This window comes from Emydura macquarii, unplaced genomic scaffold (assembly GCF_026122565.2).
Source record: "Emydura macquarii macquarii isolate MOO-44397 ecotype Brisbane River unplaced genomic scaffold, CSIRO-AGI_Emac_v2 contig_320, whole genome shotgun sequence".
Lineage (NCBI taxonomy): Eukaryota > Metazoa > Chordata > Testudines > Chelidae > Emydura > Emydura macquarii.
Window position 1 is genome coordinate 628,315 of NW_027130457.1, and position 22,855 is coordinate 651,169.

At 39.3% G+C, this 22,855-nt stretch overlaps 1 protein-coding gene across 24 annotated transcripts in view; it reads left to right on the forward strand.

The window, feature by feature from the left end:
• The window catches only part of LOC137167385 (cadherin-10), a 210,421-nt gene that overhangs the window by 166,282 nt on the left and 21,284 nt on the right, over window positions 1–22,855 (forward strand). For 23 of the 24 annotated variants that reach the window (XM_067569540.1, XM_067569660.1, XM_067569566.1 and 20 more), the window contains 4 exons: window positions 2,928–3,047; window positions 3,519–3,686; window positions 11,319–11,506; window positions 17,095–17,348. In XM_067569540.1, coding sequence (XP_067425641.1) covers window positions 2,928–3,047; window positions 3,519–3,686; window positions 11,319–11,506; window positions 17,095–17,348 — 730 coding nt within the window. Of the gene's footprint in view, window positions 1–2,927; window positions 3,048–3,518; window positions 3,687–11,318; window positions 11,507–17,094; window positions 17,349–22,855 lie in introns of those variants that run through there. The other variant, XM_067569704.1, reaches the window with a different exon arrangement.

A 22,855-nucleotide genomic window follows, 5' to 3' on the forward strand; every position in this document is an offset into this window, starting at 1 on the left:
CTTCACATTTTTTGCTGAATTCTTTTTATATGTAAGAAAACACTGAGCATCAACTTTCCCCTCAGTCATTAAGGTTGCAAAGCCCTGAAGAGGTATGTAGAGTATTCACATGCGACTGAAAAGAAAAATGCATAAAGAGAAGTGGACCTTTTTACTGTAACTTCACTTCAGTGTCCATTAATTTAATTCTCTCATCAGCATTCATACCATAAAACAAAATAAAAGTAGATCATCATATAGGAGGAAGAAATATTATCCAATATCCAGAGTCTTATTGCCCTTCGAAATTCAATCAAATAACACTCAAAGGTCCAGTTCTGCTAAGGATTCAGAAACCTTAAACATATTTTCCAATTTTTACTCCAAATTACCCTCCAGAGAGAACTATGACAGATCTGTTTCAGTTTTGGTAGGAACAGGAAAAGAATCCAGCTGCAACACATTTGACTTCCTTTTAATAAATGCTGCTAATTGGTGTGTATAAACCACATGTATATATAAGCCCCTACAATTTCACCCAGCACTTAACAGAAAACAAAGAGAGATAATTCAGCTACTAAATCTATAAGCTGCTGCTTAAAGAGGAAGAACAGATATCACCTTGCATAAATGGGGAGTTTAAAGATCTTTCTCTCCACTGAATAATGTACTTTACACCATTGTGTAACACATGGTCTTGCAAGTCCTTCCATTGTGCATGGAGGAGTGTGCAAAGTTGTGCTCCAGCACAAATTAAGCACTAGACAGAAGCTTCCATGCATCATGTTACTATATGCCAAGCCCCTTTGCGAGCACTCCCTTATTTGCGAATGCAAAGAGTAAGAAAAAGGGAGCAGGAAAAAGGCAGAGAATGAGCTATGCATTGCATCTGAGGCTTGACTCCTGCTATTCGTTAATGTATCACTTGCATTGATGCTGTAGGGATTGTCATTTATTACCTTTGTCTTATGCGTGCAATACTTCTTACACTGTTTGGGAACAGGACCATAAGCCCTGCAGGTTTGTTGCTTGCAGGTTCATCAGTCCATCCCCACATAATGAATTGCAGGCTCAGAGTTTCAAAACTTAACTTTTTCTCCTGTGTCTGAAATTATGTGCACTGCACCCCCCAACATCTACTCTGAACCAAAAGTGGTAATACTGTCACAAACAACTGAGTCACTCTCTGTTCCAATGCCTTCCATCATCTGGGGGCACATGCAGCTCTCTTCTTGATTTACAGGATTAAAAATGTGCCGTCTCTAAAAGAACAGCACTACCTTTCATCAGTTTCCAAGATGAGCTGGATATTTTTAAGTGTCACTAAGGAAATCTGTACATTAGTATATTTCAAAGCATGTACCATATTTTCAGTTTTCTGCCTCAAGTGGACATGGTCTTTAGCAGTCATTAGTATAACAAGGTATTCCAGATGATTATCTTCTATTTCACCAGTCTCCATGTGCAGCCATTTTTCTATGATTTCTATTCCCAACTTCATTTTCTTAAAAGAATTCTGCATTCTATTTTTTTAAGTTTTCCTATAAACTTCAACATAACAAAAGCAGAAAACACTCTCCTGTCCCCCCAACACTCTCTTGCCTTATTTTAGAAATACTTCTTTCTCAGTCATTTCTTGTTTGCTCTATTGGGACTGAATTCTGCAAGATGCTGAGCTCTCTAGCCGTGGTCCAGCAAAGCACTTATGGATGTGCTTAATAGCCCCATTGATGCTAGCAGGACTACTCACGTGCTTAAAGTTAATCATTTGCTTAAGTAATTTGCTGTGTCAGGACTAGAGTGCTTAGCATCTTACAGAATCCAGCTTCAAGCAAAGAAACAGTGTAGCCTGTAGCCCCATACGCCCTGCTGTGACAATTGCTTTTAGAATCAGAATTACTATCGATCAGATGAGAAGGGACAGAAAACTGATTCTGGTTGCTGGTGTCGCAGGTGTCAATATTATGCAGTGATGTGGTGAGAGTATGCAACAGAGGGAAGATAACTGGGGCAAGAGAAGACATGAATTTGAAGGACTTCCTGTCCCCTAGAAATCCGATAGCTTGCCAAACAGGGAGATACCATGGTGGTAGCTGATTCTTTAAGAATATAGAAAAAAGAGAAGCAAAAGTATGTGTGTGAACAGTATATGGAGCTACAATAGACAAGAAACAATTGTGATACTTACTATCACTATAAGTGCCATCATTTAGAATTGAGCAGGACGGGAATCAGTACTGCTGCAAAAACAAGTAATAGTGAAGGTGGTTGAAGGGTTTGAGGAGGGATAATTTCCCAGAAAATTTTGAAATAGCTGTGCTATTTCATGAAGTGTAAAAAATTAAGGCATTTCAAAATATATATTTTAGGTAAAAATGTATGTATGTAATATTTATTTGTTTTTCCCCTTTTACAGTGGAGAGGGAGTGGTGGCTTATATCTCCTTCTTCTCACCAGGGCGAGAAGTGCAGACTGGATGAACTATTCAATCTGCTGTCCTTTTAATATTCCTGGGGTCTTTGTTTATATAATGCATTGACAATACTGCACAGAAAGATTTATTGGACAATCTGGTGTCATTGAAAGACAGACACTTTTTAAATATTCAAAAACCTGAAAGAGAACAGTGGTTATTAGCCAGTAATAATCATATAAGGATATATGTGAAACTTTGCTGCTGTTCTGGTTTCACACTACTAACTGGGTTCTGATCATATATTCAGATTCAAGAAAGCAAGTTCCAAACTGCTTAGTACTATATTCTTAAACTTGAGTAAGTAAATACATTTTAAAAAATTGACCACAAGTTTATATGTAGATGAACAAACTGAGGTCCCTGTGATGCAGGAATCAATGAAGATTTCAATGGGGTTTGCTTGAATGAAAACCAGTGCTTTTGCTCCTCCTTCTGGTACCATGCAGAACTAAGCTGAATTTGGATACTCCAGGTACTTCTGTGGTGCAAGTCACAGCTACTGATGCCGATGACCCTTCATATGGAAACAGTGCCCGTGTCATCTATAGCATACTTCAGGGACAGCCATATTTCTCCGTGGAGCCAGAAACAGGTCAGAAAAATGATATTGTTTTCATCTACCACAAGCTGGGTGGTTTTCTTTCTTATTCTAGAAAACTCACCACAAATAGGGCAGATTTGTACAAAGTCAAGCAGTGAAGTGCTACATTGTTTCTTACTTGCTGTGTTTTAATAACTTACAATCTATGTAATAAATACGAAATCTATCTATATTACAGCTACCTAAATAAAGCGTAAGTAACTTGTATTGTTTTGGTTAGGAACTAGAAAATGGACAAAACAGTAGTAATGTAGTACTAATGTTTGTTTCTATAATTTTACATAGAGAGAAGCTGTATTGAAGACTGTTTACAGTGATACACAGATAATTAAATCGCACTGATAGTGGATGCACACTTGAAAAATATGTTATAAAGATGGATTGAAAAAGACTCAGTATCATGGTACTGTGCATATCAAAAATGCAGGGATGAATAACAACTGCTTGCGTGTTTTCTTAAAGGCATCATCAGGACTGCTTTGCCAAACATGAACAGAGAAAACAGGGAGCAGTACCAAGTGGTTATCCAGGCAAAAGACATGGGAGGCCAGATGGGTGGATTATCAGGGACCACCACGGTGAACATCACACTGACTGATGTCAATGACAATCCGCCGCGATTCCCCCAGAGTAAGCTACATTTAATAGTCCTCCTGCACTACAAAAGCTTCAGAATTAAAGAGTTAAGCAATCGCCATCTGGTTTAATTTAAAGTAAATCTAGATTATGGGGTACACATGAACAAAAAGCTTATGTACAGATTTATTCACTGTTATTAAAGTAGAAAATTAAATGTTACAGTACTCCTTTGTTCAGGGAAATGGTTACATGATCAAATATAACAACAGAAAACTGGGATACCTTTCAGGATTATTTGGGGGAGTGGGGCAGGACCATAAGAGCATTAGAGCAATTCTTTCTTACCTGTTACCTATGGATTAACTTTTTTTTTTTTATTCTTACTGGAAAACAAAACGTATTAATTTTAGCAAGGAGGAAATAGGTGCATTGTAGTTCCTGCTTAAACATTTAATCATGAAGACCACAGCTCTGGGGAGGAATTACATGAAGGAAATCCAGGCAGATCTGTATTTGTATAGACACAGCTATAAAAAGCTGATATGCAGAGAACCTCCCAAAGTGAAAGTGACTGGCATTTAACATCACTGTTTTTGACAGCTTAAGCTTATCAAAGCACTTTATACTGCTTTTTAACCTTTTTTGTGATATTACAGCTTTCAAGCCTTCATAGCCTTGAACTAAAATAGAAAACCATTATTAGCCTCTATTTATGTAACCTGGAATTGTTAGACTCTTTCATATCGCAAACTTCTTAGAATTTAAACAGCTGGAGGAAACTGGGTGCAAAATGAGTCCCAGTTCCTTGAATATTCTTTGTGGTAGGATGGTTTATGCAGGTGAACATTTTACTACGTATATTTAACATATTCTGCATATATCGCAGCCAGAACATTTATAAAGTGCCCAAGATTCTGTAATAGCAAATGTTTCCCATTCTTCTCTTCCTCTACTTTTACCCTGGTGCAACTCTATTGACTTCAGTAAAGTTATTCCTGATTTCCACTGTACAGCAGAGGAGAATCAGGCCCACTGTCTCTGACTTCAGCAAGTTCATTATGAAATAGCATGCAGTGCATAATTGTCCTGGACATGCAGGAAGAAAGACAAAATGCAAGTGATGTGGTTTAATTAGGCCACAACTTTATTAGCTAAACTCCTCTGGGAACCATCAAGCAATAACTTGTACAGTGCAGGTCATGATTCCTGCCTTAATCATTTGCACTTCATGCCCCACCCACCCACCGTTCCACAGCTTGTTCCCAGCCTGTTGTTGAGATCTCAGTGGTGGGGCTGGTGAAAGTGGGTTATCTCCTTGCTGTACCAGATATTAGGAGCCCCATTCCCCCAGCTTCTTTACAGGATGTCTTCCCTTAAGTCCACCTCCAACTCCTTTCGATCAGGGAACTGTATCCCCTGTGTAATGAATGCCTGCACTACATATCTGCCACAAGGAGGCACCAGCAATTAGTTTGGCTGCCCACGCCCCCACCCTCAGGGACCAATTGCTTCCTTGGGCCCTACTTTGCCCACCCACAAATAGGTCATTCCTTCAGCCCCTTTTGGCCGTTCCCTTCCCAACCCTCAAGGGAGAGGGAACCCATAAAGGAACCACTGCCCCTTTTTCCTGCCAGTCCAGGACAAAGCTCCCCTGCTTTTGAGATTGCAGATTTGCATCTAAATTCTCTACTGATGCAGGAGAATCAGGTCCAGTACCTCTGCCTGCAGCATGTTATAAAATAACATGCAGTGTGTTCTTCTAAATTCTCTACTAACACTGCAGTTACTATGTAGCTATTTGTCTCTTGTTTGTATTTAACAGCATGTGACTATATTGAGAAGTAACTTAATCTGTAAATTCAAAATAGATAAATCAAGGACAGCTCCGGGTACTTACAATTAATTCCCCTGGATAGAATTTGCCACTCACCTGTCACTTTTGATCTACCTTCCCTTTTCCATGGCTATTCTTTTGATATGTTAACGTCTCTGTAGATGCACATTGCTCATACAGGATCATGGCACCTCTGATTCTTTGTGGATGAAAGTATTACAACCTGCTGCTGTCAGAAGTTTTGCAGACTACTGCAGAAGACCATTGTAGGTGCTGTCTGCACTGGAAACTGCAGGGCAAAAGCCTCACAGATTGGCATCAGCAATTTTATTTAGTACAGTATATATGCAGCAATATAGATGCAGCTGCTTATTTCTGTATATTACTTTGGGATTTTTTAAGCAAGAGTCAGACTGTTGGCTTGAGTGTCTGAGTAGACTTTACAGACCTGCTGTAAGAGACTTCTTCATTCAATACTTATCTGACTTTTTAGCTTTATATTCATTGTATTCACTTAGTGCCTGATCCAACTCCAAGAAAGGTTGATGGGCATTTTTCCGTTCACTTCAAATGGAAATGATTACAAAGCCCTTCATCTACAGCACATTTTTACTGTTTTACTTTGTAGTTGGGGATATTCGTATGGTCTCTATCCCCCACTTTCTACTGACACCTCCCACTGCTTCAATATACATGGAGTACATTATACCAGACACACAAACCTTAAAGCATTCATGACACTGATTGAAAACTTGCCAGATTCGTGACACTACTAACGTAGTATTGATTTTTAAAAAACTCTTTAAATTGCATTTAAAACTTGCAAATAAACATTAAAATGATTCCTGACTTCATCATATGTCTATGAGCTTAATGAAATTGTCAATCTCTTACTAGGTTAATGAATTTATAATCATAAATCTGTCATATTAATCAGACTTTTTTTTTCAGATTCGTGAGTTGTACAGTCTCACTAGATTCATAAATTCATTAGATAAAAATCTGTTTTTTGAAACCAGTGTAGACCACACTGATATCAGTTGTGGAGTGTTTACTGCAGATACTTCAGAGAACTGATCTCTGTTAATACCAGTGAGCCCAATCATCAGCTGCAAGCATAGGGCATTTGGTCCAGCTCAATTGGGAGCACAAAGGGTATCCAGTCATAGAGGAAACAGGTGTTGGTCCCAGGGTATAAATTAGAGCAACTTGATAACAGCCACAAGGACTTGGATCTGGGAGGTTGGGAACACCAATGTGCTCGAATGCCCTAGCCATACCCCTTTTCCCATCTATAGGGAAGAAGGATGGAGTAGGAACATGAGGATCACCATATGCTGGAGGGGAATGTCCAGTTAAGGTGGCTTTAGGGTCACTTTGTGGCATAAGTAACTTAAGCGCAACCAAGGATTTGGAGTCAGTATGTACCACTTCAGTATATCAAGCCATTTCTGATTTTTGACAGGGAAAACATGCATTTTGTGATGGAAAAGAAAGATGTCTTATCCTAGAATAGTTGAACGTAAAGAATATAAAGAACTAATTAGAAGCATGTGAAAAATGAAATGCATAACTTCATTTTTTGTGTTCTGTTTTGATTGTAACTAACCAGTATTTATTATCATTACATATCCCAGCAAATTATTTCACTGATAGGTTTCACTGATAAGCTTCTCAGTTAAGCTTTTAGAAAATGTGTCCCTTAGAGAACTGAATTTAGAGCTGTGAACAAATCTAGCATTTTGGTTTGGTTGTGATTTTGACATAACTAACCATGATGCAACGACCAGCTGCATGTCAGAAAACTCATTGTGCAAGAGCATCCTTTTGTGGAACATTTAGAGAAACATGAACATCTCAGAAATCCCAGGCCATTTCTCTGAGAGCTCATGCACAATTTCTCAAGTGCTCATCTCGTTATTGGGAACATCGGTTACTACTAAGGCTTTAGCTAAAGCTCATTCTGTCTGGTTACAAGATGATGCAAGTGTAGTTAGACAATTCTACCTCTGATCCCAATGTAATATTTACAAGCAAGACTATCCAGTACAAATTCAGTAGCATTAGCCAGCTCCTATGTGCACAATTGAATTTAGAAATCAATGGGACTTGTGACTTTCAATGGGCCTTTTGCTCCTTATCCCATAGGCACTTATGTAAATCACTCCCTTATTATACATTATATATTAGCCTATTTTTGCCCATGGAGTATCCACAAGCAGATAACTGTCACTTTGGGAGCAGGATCCCCCACTGTTGGTCAGATGTGTAACACTAAGGGTTGTACGGCTGCTGCCGTTGTTCAGGAAATGGACTTGAGCCACAATCATAGAATCATAAGGTGAGAAGGGAACACAAGAGTCATGTTTGGATCTGTACATAAACTTTCCCTACCTTTAGTTGTATTCGGAAGTGGAGTTTTGTTTTGGGATCATCCTAGTTGCTAAAAACAATATAGCTAATTTCTTTGGGTTCTCTGGACTCACAAAGCTAGTGCAATTGACAGATCTTTTCCCCCTGTAATTTACATCCCAGGTTGTTCTGATTGAACATAGGTATAGCAAGCAATGGTACTTTACAAGGGTTAATAGGCAAGCAATGATAAACTGTGCTATAGCCGACACACTTACTCCCTTGTGCAGGCCAAATGGGTCTGGATATGCAGGAGTAAGTGGATGTGCCCTGCCCACTATTCCCCCCCACAACATACCGGACAAGGAGTGGGTGAAGCCCTAGTTTTTCCCTCTTGCTCCTCCTATTCCCTCCCCCTCTCACCTCTAAGCATACTGGCTATCACAGCTGAGTGGATGCAGGTGTCCCCTAATTTGCTACTGATACTGGCACACAGTAAATTGTTTACCACCACCCCCACCCCACCCCCCAAAACAAGGAGGAAGAGGAGTCTCAGACTGGTCTCTGAGGCTTAGTGCCTGACAAGGCTATATAAGCCAGGGTGTTGCCATTCATGCTCCACCTTTTGCTCAGAGTTGTGCCTGAAGGCACAATCTAACCCATAGTGAATTCATATCCCAAAGAACTTAAAATATAAAACAAAACAAAAAAGGCAGAGGGAGAGGAGTGGTCTGATACTGTGGTGATCAGGGATATATAAGTGCCTAGGCAGATCATAAAAACGAAGTGGTCAGAATGATATACAAATATCTCATTAGTTCCATCCATCTCCCCCACCCCAAACAGCTCTTCAAATGATCCATTATCTGTTGGCCAATGTACTACAGGCATTAAGAAGTGGGTCTTGCAGAGGGATTCAAAGTAGTGGCCTTGTGGTCTGGCTTTGGGGCTTTTTTCCATGTGTTAATGGCAGTGCAGAACAAAATTCAAAGAGAGTTTCTCAGGCACCATTAAGCATTTTCAGATTCTAAAAAGAAAAACAATTAGAGAGAGAGAGAGAGTGTGTGTGTGTGAAAAAAAATTAAAAATTGAAATCACTTCTATAGTTTGTTTTAAACACCTAAGAATATGGAAAATGAGACTAAATGTTGCCATGGCATCCTTAATTCTTCCCCTTCATGTGTACTGTCTCGTGAAACGTTATGGGACATATGGTCTTTCCTCACGGTCTCTCACAGCACTGAATAAATATTTATGTTATATATATGAGCAGTAGGATGTTTTTTCATATTTTGAACCATTAACAGATTATAGCGAGATTATGTACTAATGTAGCAAAGTACACAGATTTTAATATTACAGATGGGTAATGAAAATGACAAAGAGAACATGAGCTAAATCATGGAGCTGAAATGACTGAGGTGCAAGAGTGTCAAGAAACTGATATTAATAAACAGAACTAAGTGCATTTTGGTGATACAATACTGAGTCACTGCTGTGTGAATCTATGAAAATGTATCTATGAACCCCGTGAATCTATGAGGAATGTAATTTGACTTAGCGTCTGTCTTTGGTGTGGTGATTGATGGCCTTTCACTAAGTGGCACAGTCTAAAACCAATGTAAAATGTGAAAGTTTAAATTACACTGGGCAAACACTATGTAAACTAGATAAATTAGTTCCTAAAAATAAGAATGAGCCTGAAACTCAGTCCTATCCCCGAAATGAACCAGAGAACTTCCTTGATATGGATCTCCTCAAAAGGAGTCCACCTCTCTCTTTGCAATGCCGTATTTTAATTCTGTTAGGTATCAGGAGCAATCACCAAGTGACTTGCCTAGGTCTTCCTGCAGCTTTATTGACAAAAGAAGGTTGCCAGTGGCCTTCCCAGTTCTTCTTATGCCTTGCTTTGGGGGAACATGTCCACCACTAGCTCCCTTAATGATCCTGCTTGCTTGGAATGCATCACCATCACGCAGTCCTGCAGAAATTAGATTTCCAGTCTGATGTGCCTAAGTCAGTTTTTCCCATTTCAGAATTCTGAAGCATTCTGCAACAATATTAACAAAAGGAGCAGTGGACCTAAATGGGACATGATTAAGGGATGGGAGATGATCATGGACTTGTTTTTAGAGCGGGGTTAGGTGAGATTTCAAGAGGTTTGGATAAGCATGTGAACTTTTGGATGCTTTCCTGAACTGAAGCTCCAATCCTTTGAGGTTCCCCCATTAGTAATTAATATAAACTACATATAGACAAAACAAGCAATGATAAACTACTTACTCCTGTAATGCAGTCAGATTTCTTAAACTAAGAAATGTTTGTATTTGCATGAAACACCTAGAGGAAAAATCCAAAATATTTCAGGAAGTGGGATTGCTAATTTATTAGGATACATCTTATCAACAAGCCCCTTTGCATCCTGCCCTCTGAATCCATGCCCCACTATGGGGTAAGACATCACTGTGTTACTGGGTATGCACCTTTGGGTGACCTGTTCACCTCCTTTCCTTGTATAGTGGTGATCCTTAAACACTTTCTGGTTTTCTCTTAGATAATGTGACCTCATAAAGAAATAGTATTGATTCTATTTTAATTTTTCTGTGGCATCAAGGTAAATTTAAAAATTAACTAAAAAACAATCCCTTCTTCAAGGAGCTCAGTCAGGATAACAGCCTTGGTATTTAGAATCTGGAAAGTGTTTGCCACTCAATTATAAAAAATTTAAAATAGGTCAATTTTGTGTCTTAGAATTACATGTCATTTTGCAATTGGGTATTTTACGATTACAGCTCTTTTAGTATTAGGCATAAAGTAACGTGTAACAATGAAATTATACTATCATTTAATAATGCTTTAAAAATTAACAGAAATTTTTAGATAATGAGCAATAAATAAAAATTTTAAGGGGAAAAAATAACATGATTAATCAAAGGAAAGAATTACATTTGTGAGTTTCCAAGGCTATAGCTATGTATACAGGAATAAGTGAAATAAAATGTATGTGGGACACACGAAAAAGGAGTATCCTGTGTCTATAAAAAATACATCTCATTCTAAGGAGCATGATTGAATATTTTGTATATTTAGTCATATAGTAGAGTGATTATTAGTATCTGAAAAGTACCAACAGTATGTAATATTACATTAAAAGACACTAAGGTTGTAAAGTCAAGCATGCATGTATTAGAAAATGTCAGAATTAAGTTTGCCTTTAATTCATCATCATTATCTGTATCCATTTATATAGATTTTGCCTAACATGACATAGGAAGTCTATGGCAGAGCCAGGAATAGAATCCTGATCTGCCCTCTACTTGAACTTTTCCCTTCTTACTATCCCTCTGCCTCATTCACTGTCCAGCCTCTGTACTGAATGAAGCAGGGGTCCATCATAACAAAGAGTATATAGTAATGTCATTAAAGACTATCATGATGCACTATTTCTAAAAGTGGTTGTGCATCTCTTAACTTGTTCCGCTTCTTTTCTATTTCAGACACCATCCACCTCCGCATTCCAGAATCATCCCCAGTTGGCACTGCCATTGGCAGTGTTAAAGCCACTGATGCTGACACTGGAAAAAATGCAGAAATGGAATACAGAATTATTGATGGTGACGGAACAGATATGTTTGACATTGTGACACAGAAGGACACACAGGAAGGCATCATAACTGTGCGAAAGGTGTCTATAATCAGTAATGACCACTGAATGGTTTTGGTGTTGAGAACTGATGCAAATCCCAATATATATCGGACACATATAGGGGGAAAAAAATAGATCATATTATGACCTCCCTTAAAAGCTCAACAATTGCAAGAATTACCACACAGCTGTAGCTTAGAGATTGTACTGTTTCCCTGTACTTAGAACAGGAAATAATTGGAGTTTGAGATATCACTGAGAGGTAGATGTATTAAGGGCCATCTCCAGTATGCTGACACTAATATCGCTGATTTTAATACAAGTTTGTTTGATATCCATCGAACAAATTTTTCACTAGGCACTAGAAACAGATTTCAGTGTATTTCACAGGGAAATACTGCAGTGGTATAGTACAGAGAAATACTGTTGTATCTAAGATACAAGTGCACAGTAACTCTCTTTTGATAACTGTAGTATCAGACGGCAAGAGCATCATGGTCAGTAACTGCCAGCCAGGCTCTTGTAGCACGCAACCTCTACAGAGTTATAGCAGCAGCTTAAGAGGGTGTGATTTTCTAAAAGGCCTAGAACAGTTTGAATGCCTAACCACAGCTACAGCACTGTGGATTTCTTAGTGCTTTTCTACATCACAAAGTTAGATCGGCTTAACTACCTTGCGCAGGGCTATAAAAATTTGTGCCTTGTGTGATGTAGTTATGCGAACCTAAGCCTGGTGTTGACACGGGTCACTCAAAAGAAGAATTCAACAGAAGTTGACTGAGGTACCACATCTTGGAGAGGAGGATTTACTACGGTAATGAAAGAACACCTTCCATCGCTGTAGTAAGTGTCCACACTATAGCAGCACAGTTGTTGCATTTCAAGTGTAGACTTACCCTTAGTTTCAGCTGTGTGTCGTCACAGTGAAAATGTGTGAAAGACATTGTTATGTTTGTGCATACATGCCTTGTTTAGTCCAGTGTTGTGATCAGGTCATCATTGCTGCACACCATTTTCTCCAAGACTGCAGAAGCATTAAGAATTCCATATTTCCTGGAGTGTTCCTCTTCCTCCAGTGCTGCAGAGCACATACATTCATAAATGAGCCAAAAATATTTTGCTTTTAATGAAACTAGCACAAGTTGTTGCTGGAGCTTGTGACTCTTTGAACAAGGCATAAACTCATAGTATTCTTATTCTTGTGTAAGGATTATGGATCAGTCCTAAATTTGTTTGGTTTGTATTGGTGGTAGAGTTGGCTTGTTGCAAATCAATTTGCTGATAGTAAATAGAAGCTCAATTTTTCCACCTGTTTCAGAAGTGTTCATGAGGCCCTCCTGGTTTCTGTGAATGTATTTGTTTTACATAAAAGTATTCGCTAAGAGTTTCTGGGAACAAATTTAAGCCTCTGATTGTTCGTACATGGTTGATTTTGACTATTTTGCTGTTCATTATTCATTTTAGCCGTCTAAGTCACGTAGTTGTGTGGTTTTGTTCATGCTCTGATTAGACCACTCAAACTTTTTAAAAAGGAGAACAAAAAATGATGAATACTGTTATAGTTACAGGGCTAGCTGGACCTCTGTCCTCTTTTTGGTCTCCCCAAGTGGATTCCCTAAGATGTCAGGTATCTGACACATCTCAGGGTGGAATTTCACAATTTCTCCCACTCCTAGACCAGGCCCTGGGCTACAGTACCCTGGATATAAACTTTTATTACCCTGCAGGCTCGACTGAGCTCAAGCACTTGCAGTTCTTCCCTTTAGGAGTCTTTATTTAGATAGTGAGCAGATGGCCTTCTTATCAGCAAAGTACTGTTTATCACAGTAGTAGGAACAAAACATTACAGCAAAAAAAAAAAAAAAAAAAAAAAAAAATTAAAACAATGAACAATCCACATGCATGTCATCTTAACTAGAATCTTATCACCACTTGATAGTAACATAGGCAAGGTTAACTTCTTCAGCCCCTGCAGTGGGGTCATACGACTTGGTGCAGCTTTGCCACTGTAGCTCTTTAGTAGTGATGCCACTACACCAGTAGGAGAGCTGTTTCTGTCAGTGTAGTTAATCCACCTCCACAAGAGATGGCAGCTGTGTTGATGGGAGAAGCTGTCCCATTGATGTAGTACTGTCTACACAGGTGGGTTAGGTCATATAACTATGTCTCTCAGTGGTGAGGCTTTTTCACACTTCTGAGTGACGTATTTACACTGCTACACATCTGTACTGAAGACTTGGCTTTAGATACTGAAAGGTAAGCACTTGTTTAGGTATTTTGTTTTTATTTGGGGTTTAAAATCATATATGTGGTGGATTACATTGCTCAGGGGATTTAGTAATGAGCCAGAAGGCCTTTCACTTCAAACTGATGGGTTCATTCCCACCTTGCATCATTGGACGCTACTAATTATTAGTATCAGATAGCCATGTCTGAGTTTCAGTTTCTAGTGGACAAATTTCTCCATTTCAATTGGTATCTTCAATGGCAGTCTCAGTTAAAAGGCATTGAGAATGGGCTTGGAGACATAATTACTCTTCCTTCTGCTCTGCCTTCTCTTCATAACAAGGTGGAGCATTGCATAGGAAAGTTTCCATTCCCCGTACAGTACCTCTTCTGCTGATATATAGAACATTTTAAGTCCCCAAGTTGTCACTCTGGCATTTTTTATGAACACTAATTTTATTGTAATAGTTTTAGGGGGGAAAATTTTAAATATCCCTAGAATCCATTTTGATAAGTGAAAATCATCAGTTTGATATCTCCCTGTTATTTTGTTTGAGCTAATGAAGTCTGCTCTGCTGTCACACAGGTAAATTCTCAGCCTGCTCATTCTATATATCATTAATTAGCTACCACTTTTCATCTGTGACAGTCACAGAGAAATTGAGGAATGGAGTTTCTTGTCTACCCAAATTGGATTCTAATTATAACCCTGAACCCTTCCTCTTTTCATTTTAAAAGTAACTGCTGACAAAATGTCAAATCTATTTTTCAAAAAATTCTCTGATCTTGGATTCATGAAATTCAATGAAAATGAGCAAGATTAAGCACTGATTTTTTTCCCCACTAAAGTTTTAAATCTTTAGTTGTTCAGAATTTTTTTTTTCAAAATTACACCTGGTGGATTAGGTCTGTATAAATTTATTTGTCTTTAAACAATGAAACTCAGGCTATTGTATGTGCATGACTTTCCGACATAAAAATGCCCACATTTAGTCAGACCAATGGTCCATCCAGCCCAGTATTCTGTCTTCCGAAGTGGATGATGCCAAATGCTTCAGAGGACACGAAGAGAGCCAGGCAATTATCAAGTGATCCACCCCATTGTCCAAGTCCCAGCTTTGTGCAGGCAGAGTTTCAGGGACACCCAGACCGTGTGGTTCTATCCCTGATCATCTTTTGCAAACAGCCATTGATGAACATATCCTCTGTGAACTTATCTAATTCTTTTTTTTTAACCCAGTTATACTTTTGACCTTCACAACTTTCCCTGATAACAAGTTCCAGACCTTGACATAGTACTTCCCTAAGTTTGTTTTAAAACTTCTGCCTATTAATTTCATTGGGTTATGCCTGGTTCTTGTGTTATGTGCGAAGGGGTATATAACACTCCCTTATTCGCTTGCTCAATGCCATTAATGACTTATAGACCATTCTGTTAGCTTTTTTGATTGCTGCTGCACTTGAGCAGATGTTTTCAGAGAACTATCCACAATAACTCCAACATCTCTTTCTTGAGTGGTAACAGCTAATTTAGACCACATCATTTTTGTATGTATAATTGGAATTATGTTTCCAATGTGCATTACTTTGCATTCATCAACACTGAATTTTATCTGCAATTTTGTTGCCCAGTGACCCAGTTTTGTGAGATCTCTTTGTAACTCTTCAGTCAGATTTGAACTTAATTATCTCTAGTAATTTTGTATTATCTCCAAACTTTGCCACTTCATTCTGTATCCCTTTTTCCAGAAACAGCTCTAGTCCCAGTACAGATCCTTGGTGAACTGTACTATTTACCTCTTGCCACTGTGAAAACTGACCATTTATTCTTACCCTTTGTTTCTTATCTTTTAATCAGTTACTCATCCATGAGAGGACTCTCTCTCTGATCCCACAACTGCTTACTTTGCTTCAGAGCCTTTGAGGAGGGATCCTGTCAAAGGCTTTCTGAAAGTCCAAGTATGCTACATCCAGTGGATCACTATTGTCCATATGTCTGTTGACTCCCTCAAAGAATTCTAATAGATTGGGGTGGAATGATTCCCCTTTACAAAAGCCACTTACTCTCTTCCAACACATCGTGTTCATCTACGTTCATCTTCCTGCAAATGTTTCCTGATGAAATTTGACATTATGGCCCTGATCCTGCAGTAGTTCCACAAACACAATTCCCATTCACTTCAATGGAAAAGTCTATGTGTGGAATGCTTGTAGGATTCGATTGTGTTCCGACAGGTTAATGGTCCCCGAGAGTCAATAATGAGTCGATTAATGACTAAATGAATTGTATTATAAAACAACAGGAATAATATAGATTTTTAACCATTTCTAGACTAATACAATAGAATATGAAACAGACAATTACTATACAATATAAACTGAATTTGAACTGACAGTTAACTGCAAGACACAGAATGATTTTAAACAGACAGTTAACTGCCAGGTACAAACTAATTTTAAAAAGACAACAAACAGTTAACTACAAGTTACAGACTGATACGGAGGAAGGAATGTAAAGCTGCAACACAGACTGACAGTTAACTCCTTACCATCCAGGCGAGAAGGACACAGCATAATAAACGTAAAAACTCAAACTCGGCTGGCTAACAGACGATTCGCGCTCGGGGGGGGGGGACATGGGAGCGGGAGAGTCCGGACCAGGTGATCAGGCTGGTAGTTCGGGACGGCTCTCAACCAGGGGCGTGGATAAGACCCCTTTTATGGGCTTTGTGCCAGCACCAGATTGGCCAGGGGATACTTGCAATAGGTTTCGTTTCCTGGTTGCTGTTAAGTTTCGTTTCCCATATAATGGTCAGTTAAGTTTCGTTTCCCATATATGACGTGGGAGCCGAAGGGACTGCCGATCGCATAGGCATACCCTAATAAGGTCAGGTCGTGGGTTGACTGTTAGCACCGAATGGGTAGAGGAAGGGTCAAGGGGTGGTCATGGCAAAATTGGTGCAGCGACAGATGGTGTTTGTGAAACATCAGCAAAATTCATCAAACAATTGCTAAGTTTGTAGGTGCAAATTTGCACAGAAAAACTGTTTTGAGAATAGCAATTCATAAAACATTTCACTTTTGGAATTTTCTAAGATTTACACTATCTACGTAGCTGCAGCTGCTACTGTAATACAAGTAATAATAATTGGTGATTCCCACTGAACTTGATGGATATTTTGGTTGCTCAAGGAACTGGGTCCCTATTCTATAGAGCTGTAGAAAACAATTCACAGGATTTTTCTATGAGGTTCTGAGTGTCTTTAGCTCCCATTAACCACTGTGGAGTTGCACGATTTTACATCAGCTGATGATTTGCCAATTATGTCCTTACCTCCCCTATGTAGCCAATACATACAATGTAATTTAATAAAGTTTCTCTCCTTTTTCCCTCCCTGTAGCCACTGGACTATGAGACCAGACGACTATATACACTGAAAGTGGAGGCTGAGAATATCCATGTGGATCCACAATTTTATTATCTTGGGCCTTTTAAAGATACTACAATTGTAAAAATCTCTGTGGAAGATGGAGATGAACCTCCTGTCTTCAGCAGATCCTCTTACCTTTTTGAGGCGCATGAAGATATCGAGGTGGGGACAATCATAGGAACAGTGATGGCACGGGATCCGGATTCTGCTTCAAGCCCTATCAGGTAATGTCATAGTCTCTCTGTATACCTCGTGATTTCAAAAACAAACAAGAAAATAGGGAGAAAAATTATTTCTCTTTCAAATTGCAGTTGAGGAAACTTTTGAATGTTGAGGTAGCTTTTCCACCCTGGTACTGGGAAGAGGAGACCATGGAGGAATTTCTGAGGTCTGAAGGAGTAGAGCCCCTCTTCTGTGCAACAACTAATGTCCTCAGGGGAAAGCCACTCACCTACAGACAATAGTGATACACAGGAGCTGATCTTTACCTCGATATGTGCATAAGCTCCTGGTAGCCCCTTAGGAACTCCATCAGCCCTTCTAAGCCTCAGAATTATTGCTTGGTGTGGGCCTACCCTTGTCTCCTACTTCCAGCCACTGTGAGCCTTAGGGGCCTCGTTATTTCCCCCCCCCCCCATTCATCTTCAGGAGGCTTGTTGGCAGCCACCCAAGCCCTCCTCCACCACTTCCAAGCCTTTGGGGGTCTCTCAAGCCGTAGATGAGCCTAGGTAGGCTTGTCAGGCCCTCCTGTTCCTAAGCCTGTGGGGGTTTGGGAGATTCCTGATAAGCCTATGATACATGGGAGGGTGGGGGCTATTGAACCTCCTAGTATTTGCTCATGTTAACCTCAGGGGGCCCAAAGGTAGGCTGAAATGCCATTCTGATCTACTCCCCATTTTCCTACAATCCTCCTAAGGTCCATAGGAGCAGGTCTTCCTTCCTTTTGTTAAGCTGCATGTAGGAGCAATGAGGAATGAACAACCTCAGTCCCTGATTGCTGCTTCCTGCTTCCCCTCACCCGTCAAAAAAGTATAAACTGTAGAAGAGAAACAAGGTAGGTGAGGTAATATCTTTTATTGGGCCAACTTCTGTTGGGGAAGGGACAAGCTTTCAAGCTTCACAGAGCTGTTCCTCTGGTCTGCAGACGATAACTAGGATGTCTGAACTAATTACAAGTTGGGACAGATTGATCCATATAAGGGATCCATACATGTTGTAGGAGACCACTTAAAATGAAGTGGGCAAGTAAGGGTTAGCAGGCAATGAGGTGTGTTACAAATTGTTATAATGAATCATAAAACCTGTGTCTTCATTAAGTCCATGGTTTTTAGTGTCTAACAGAGTTATAAATTTATATTCCCAGGATTGTCTTTTGAAGGCATTATGCAGGATTCCTTTGAGATTAGGACTAGAGGTCAGACATGGATTTACCTTTTGTGAAAAGTGTTCACCCGCAGGTAGTGATTGACAGCCATAAGAGGGAGTTTGAGAAAGATTTACTTCAGGATGTGGTCCCCATTGAGTATGGGTTGTAATTATTTAAGGATACCCCATATAGTTCCTGTGTAGGGCAGTAGGTGACAACTAGGGGCGTGTTGTCAGAGAATTTTGTCTGCATTGATTGGTTCTCATGGGTATTTGGATGTCCCTTTCCTTTATGTGATCCACCTGTTTGGTGGAGTGTCCTTGTTTAAGTGTGTTTAGGTGGGTGTCCTAGTCTTTCTCTTCTGAGCAAATTCTGTGGTATCTGAGTGCCTGATTGTAGATAAGATGTGTAGGATGTAGATAAGGTGTGTAGGTTAAATATAATGATCTGTGGGTTTCTTATATATAGCTGTTGGTAGGATTTAATTATTGAAGCAGATAATGGTGTCCAGGAAATTGATATTGGTGTTGTATGTATTGTAGAGAGAGTTTGATTGATGGAGGTGGTTGTTGAAGTTTATGTGGAAGTTTAGGTTGCCTGTCCAGAAGATGAAAATATCATTGATGTTATCATGCACAACAAAATCAACAATAAACCAGAGATACATTTCTATATCGTTGGTTTGGTTATGTATTTTTACAGAAATGCTTCTTCGAGGTGGCCCATGAAGAGGTTTGCGTATAGGGAGCCATCCTAGTAACTATGACTGGTTCCATTGTTTGAACAAAGTGTTTGTTGTTAAACAGGAATTTGTTTTGGGCGAGGATAAAATGGATGAGTTTGGAGATGTGTGATTTCCAAGTGTTGTACATTTTCTTGTAGGAATTTGAAGCAGGCAGTAATGCCATCGTGATGAGGGATGTTGGTGTATGGTGAAGTCACATCTACGGTGGCAAGGATGCTGTTCTGGGGGAGGTTGTTAATTTTGTAGAGTTTCTGGAGCAAGTCGGTAATATCTTGGAGGAAGATATTGGCCCTTTGTGTGGTGAGTGCTTTGAGAATGGTTTCTGTGTGTCCTGATATTCCTTCAGTGAGAGTGCTCTGGCTAGATTATGATGGGTCTGCTGGTGTTCCCTTGTTTGTGTATCTTAGCAAGCATGTAGAAGGTCCCTGGGCAGGAAGGAAGGTTTGTGAGGGATGAGACTGTAGTGTTTTTCTTGGAGCTGTTTGGGGAAGGATTTGATGGTATCTTTAAATTCCTGTGAGAACTAGTGTGTTGAGGGGAGGGTCTCTGAGTTCTTTCTAGTAAGTGGTACCAAGAGTTGTCTGTTGGCCTTGTTGATGTACTCATCACAATTAAGGACTAGGAGGGTGCCCCCTTTATCTGCACTATGGTGGCTGGATTTCAGGGACTGCAAAACTATTCTCTCGATGGTGGAGAGTGTGTGATGGATGTAATGTTTCTGTGACCGCTGCATACTACTCCATATATACTGAATAGCTCTGCAGAAGGACCTCAAAAAATCTAAGGAACTATCTCATGCACCTTATGTATTCCAGAAGGGACCACCTCAAATAAGTAATCATAACATGCTACCACACACTGGAATTAAAAAAAAATCAGGAAGCCTACCTGGAGTCCATGCAGGAAACCCAAAACAATCTCTGAGCACTAAGCTTTTGAAAACTATTTGGACTTTGACCACATTTAACAAAGGTGTCAAAATATGTGTATGTCTTGTCTGATTTACTTCACATATGATAGACAAATTCTGTCTTGGCTACAGAGCCTCATTTACCATCTATGAGGCCAATATTCCTGTGTTTGGAGATTTTGAAGGGTGGTAAAACTGGTCTTGTAAAGGAAACTGCCTCAGTTATGATGAGTACTCAGGGTGGAATAGTAAGATAGCAGATGAAAATTTTGAAATTCTAAAGTATCCAGTATTGATAATTATTCCTTTATCCATTCTAACTTTATATGACAACTAGTCATGTTTTTGAAGCTGTGATCTAAAAAGGAACAAAGCTGGTGGTTTCACTTGTGTTGTCTCCGCTTCAACAGAATAAGCTATTTCCCCCATCATGCTCTATTATTGATATAGCACAATAAACTGAAGATGCTGTCATACCATCAGTCTCTGTCATGTTAGTGTTTCTTCTGCTGAATGACAGAAGGTAATTCAGAACAGGCAAGACAGGGGAACTAATGGCATGAAGGGCAGAGATGTAAACAGCTTTATAGGGAAAAAAGTGAAAAGAATCAATGAGTCTTGATTTAAGTTGTTTAAGGAACAGATCAAGTCAGGACTTTCCACATGTGGTAGTAATATGTATAAATGTATATGATTGTTTAACTTTCTTGTTGTTGCTGTTTTCTGCTGGAAAAAATGTAACTAAAACATGTTCTATAGTAGGGGTCAAATTCAACACTCCAATGTGCATGTGTTGTCCCTATTCTTTTCAATAACAGCCTCACAGTTGTATTCAAAGAATTCAGCTCTTCAAAATGAAGACTATAACATTTTAGTTATTACCGAAAAATCATCAGACATCTATAGAATAGCAGGTATTACAGGAGACAACGAACAGCTAAGTTTTTTCCTTCTTTATTAAGACTGATAGTGTTCTTTTGTAATCAGGTTAGCCTGGGTAAAGCTTTGATGAGATTTCCTATTTTAAAAAGAAATATTTGGGCAGCTTATGAGGTTGTGTGTTCTTTCTTTCAATAGAGATGAGCCTAAGTATTAACCACTCTCTTCCAAAGCTTGGATGAATCTGATGTTATCATGCAGATCTGTATTCTACATGCAGTCCTTACCTCTATAAGGAGATGTCTGCACAGCCCGAGGCAGCGAGCCTCCCAGCCGAGGTTGAGGGGCTTGTGGGGCTTGCATTACCATGCTAAAACTAGCTGTCTAGTCAGCACTTAGAAATTTCAGCTTGGGCTGGCGCTCAGATTCTAAAGCCCAACCCTCTCCCTACATTTCTGAATCTGCAATGTCTTCACAAGCAATTCTTAGCACTGTAGCACAAGCCCCATGAGCCTGAGTCTGTCGATCTGGACTGGGAAGCCTGCTTCTGCAGGCTGTGTAGGCATACCCAAATAGTCCAAACCAAAGCCAAGATGCAAATACCCCAAATTTTAGGTAGGATTCAAAACCCACTGCTGTGTCTGAATTTTTGTGTCTCAAATTTCCCCTTCTATAGAAATATGATTTTTTTTAAGTGAAAATAGGCTATAGCTACAGATAAACTGTGTGGCCTGCTGCTTCCTATGGCACTATTGTTTTTTGATGATCTTGAATAACAGTAGGGCTATTGCCTGGATTTAGAAGATTAACAGCAGCATTTGCAGGTCTTTGGCAACACTGGGATGATGTAGAAGGTATACAGTTGCATAACACAAACATAACGAAAGATTTTGGGCCTCTAAAGGTAATAGGATTGAATCTTATTCATCCAGACCCTCATTGTTGGGCTGTGGAGCTGTGATGTGAGAAATAGGTGCCTCACTTGCCTGTTGAAAAGTCTATATGATCAAACTTGTCTTTTCTCCATATTTAAAAAAAATACATTTGATGGCTACAGAATCACTGCTATGCGCTATAGACATATTGATGAAATACAATTTCCCCAAAACTAGCAGGCACTGGGGATTTTTCCTTAATTGTAACCATAGGATTTGGCTGCTTGGTTAAGAACTAACAAACCTTTTATCCTAACACTGAAGCAAATTTTATTGTGATTTCAGAATGTTCACTTCAGGTTATTTTATTTCTGTCATTTTTACATACATCTGCACTTTCTGGTTTAGTTCGGAATAAAAGCATCAAAATACCATGAGAGAGGCTATTCTCATGGTACAGTATTTCCAGTCTGGCTGAAATCAGTAAGTGCTGGAAATACAAAGACAATTTTTGTGAATGTTCTAGATCATTGATATACATTTACAAAAGCACCCAGACTCTTAGATGATTCTCCAAACAAGATCAAACCTGCATACTATTATAGGTAGGGGACAGGATTTTGAAAATAACTCAGTGTTGGCCTAAATCTGCTCCCACTAAGCACAGAGTTAAACAGACCTTGAGTGCTTTTTGGCAATCCCATGATACATCCATTGAAAGACCCTAATACTTCATTTACTCCAAGCCCCCACTGACTTTACTAACAGTTTGGAGTGCATGAGAAATACACTTTGGGTCCAAAATGGGAAGACTCAGAGAGCAATTTGATTATTGATTTCAGTTTACCACCATGTGATGGAATGACTGACATTCTCTACAATGTTTGCTCATATAAGTATTGCAAGGCAAAGGCTTTACAGTACTGTACAAAGATTCCTTATTAGCTTCATTAAAT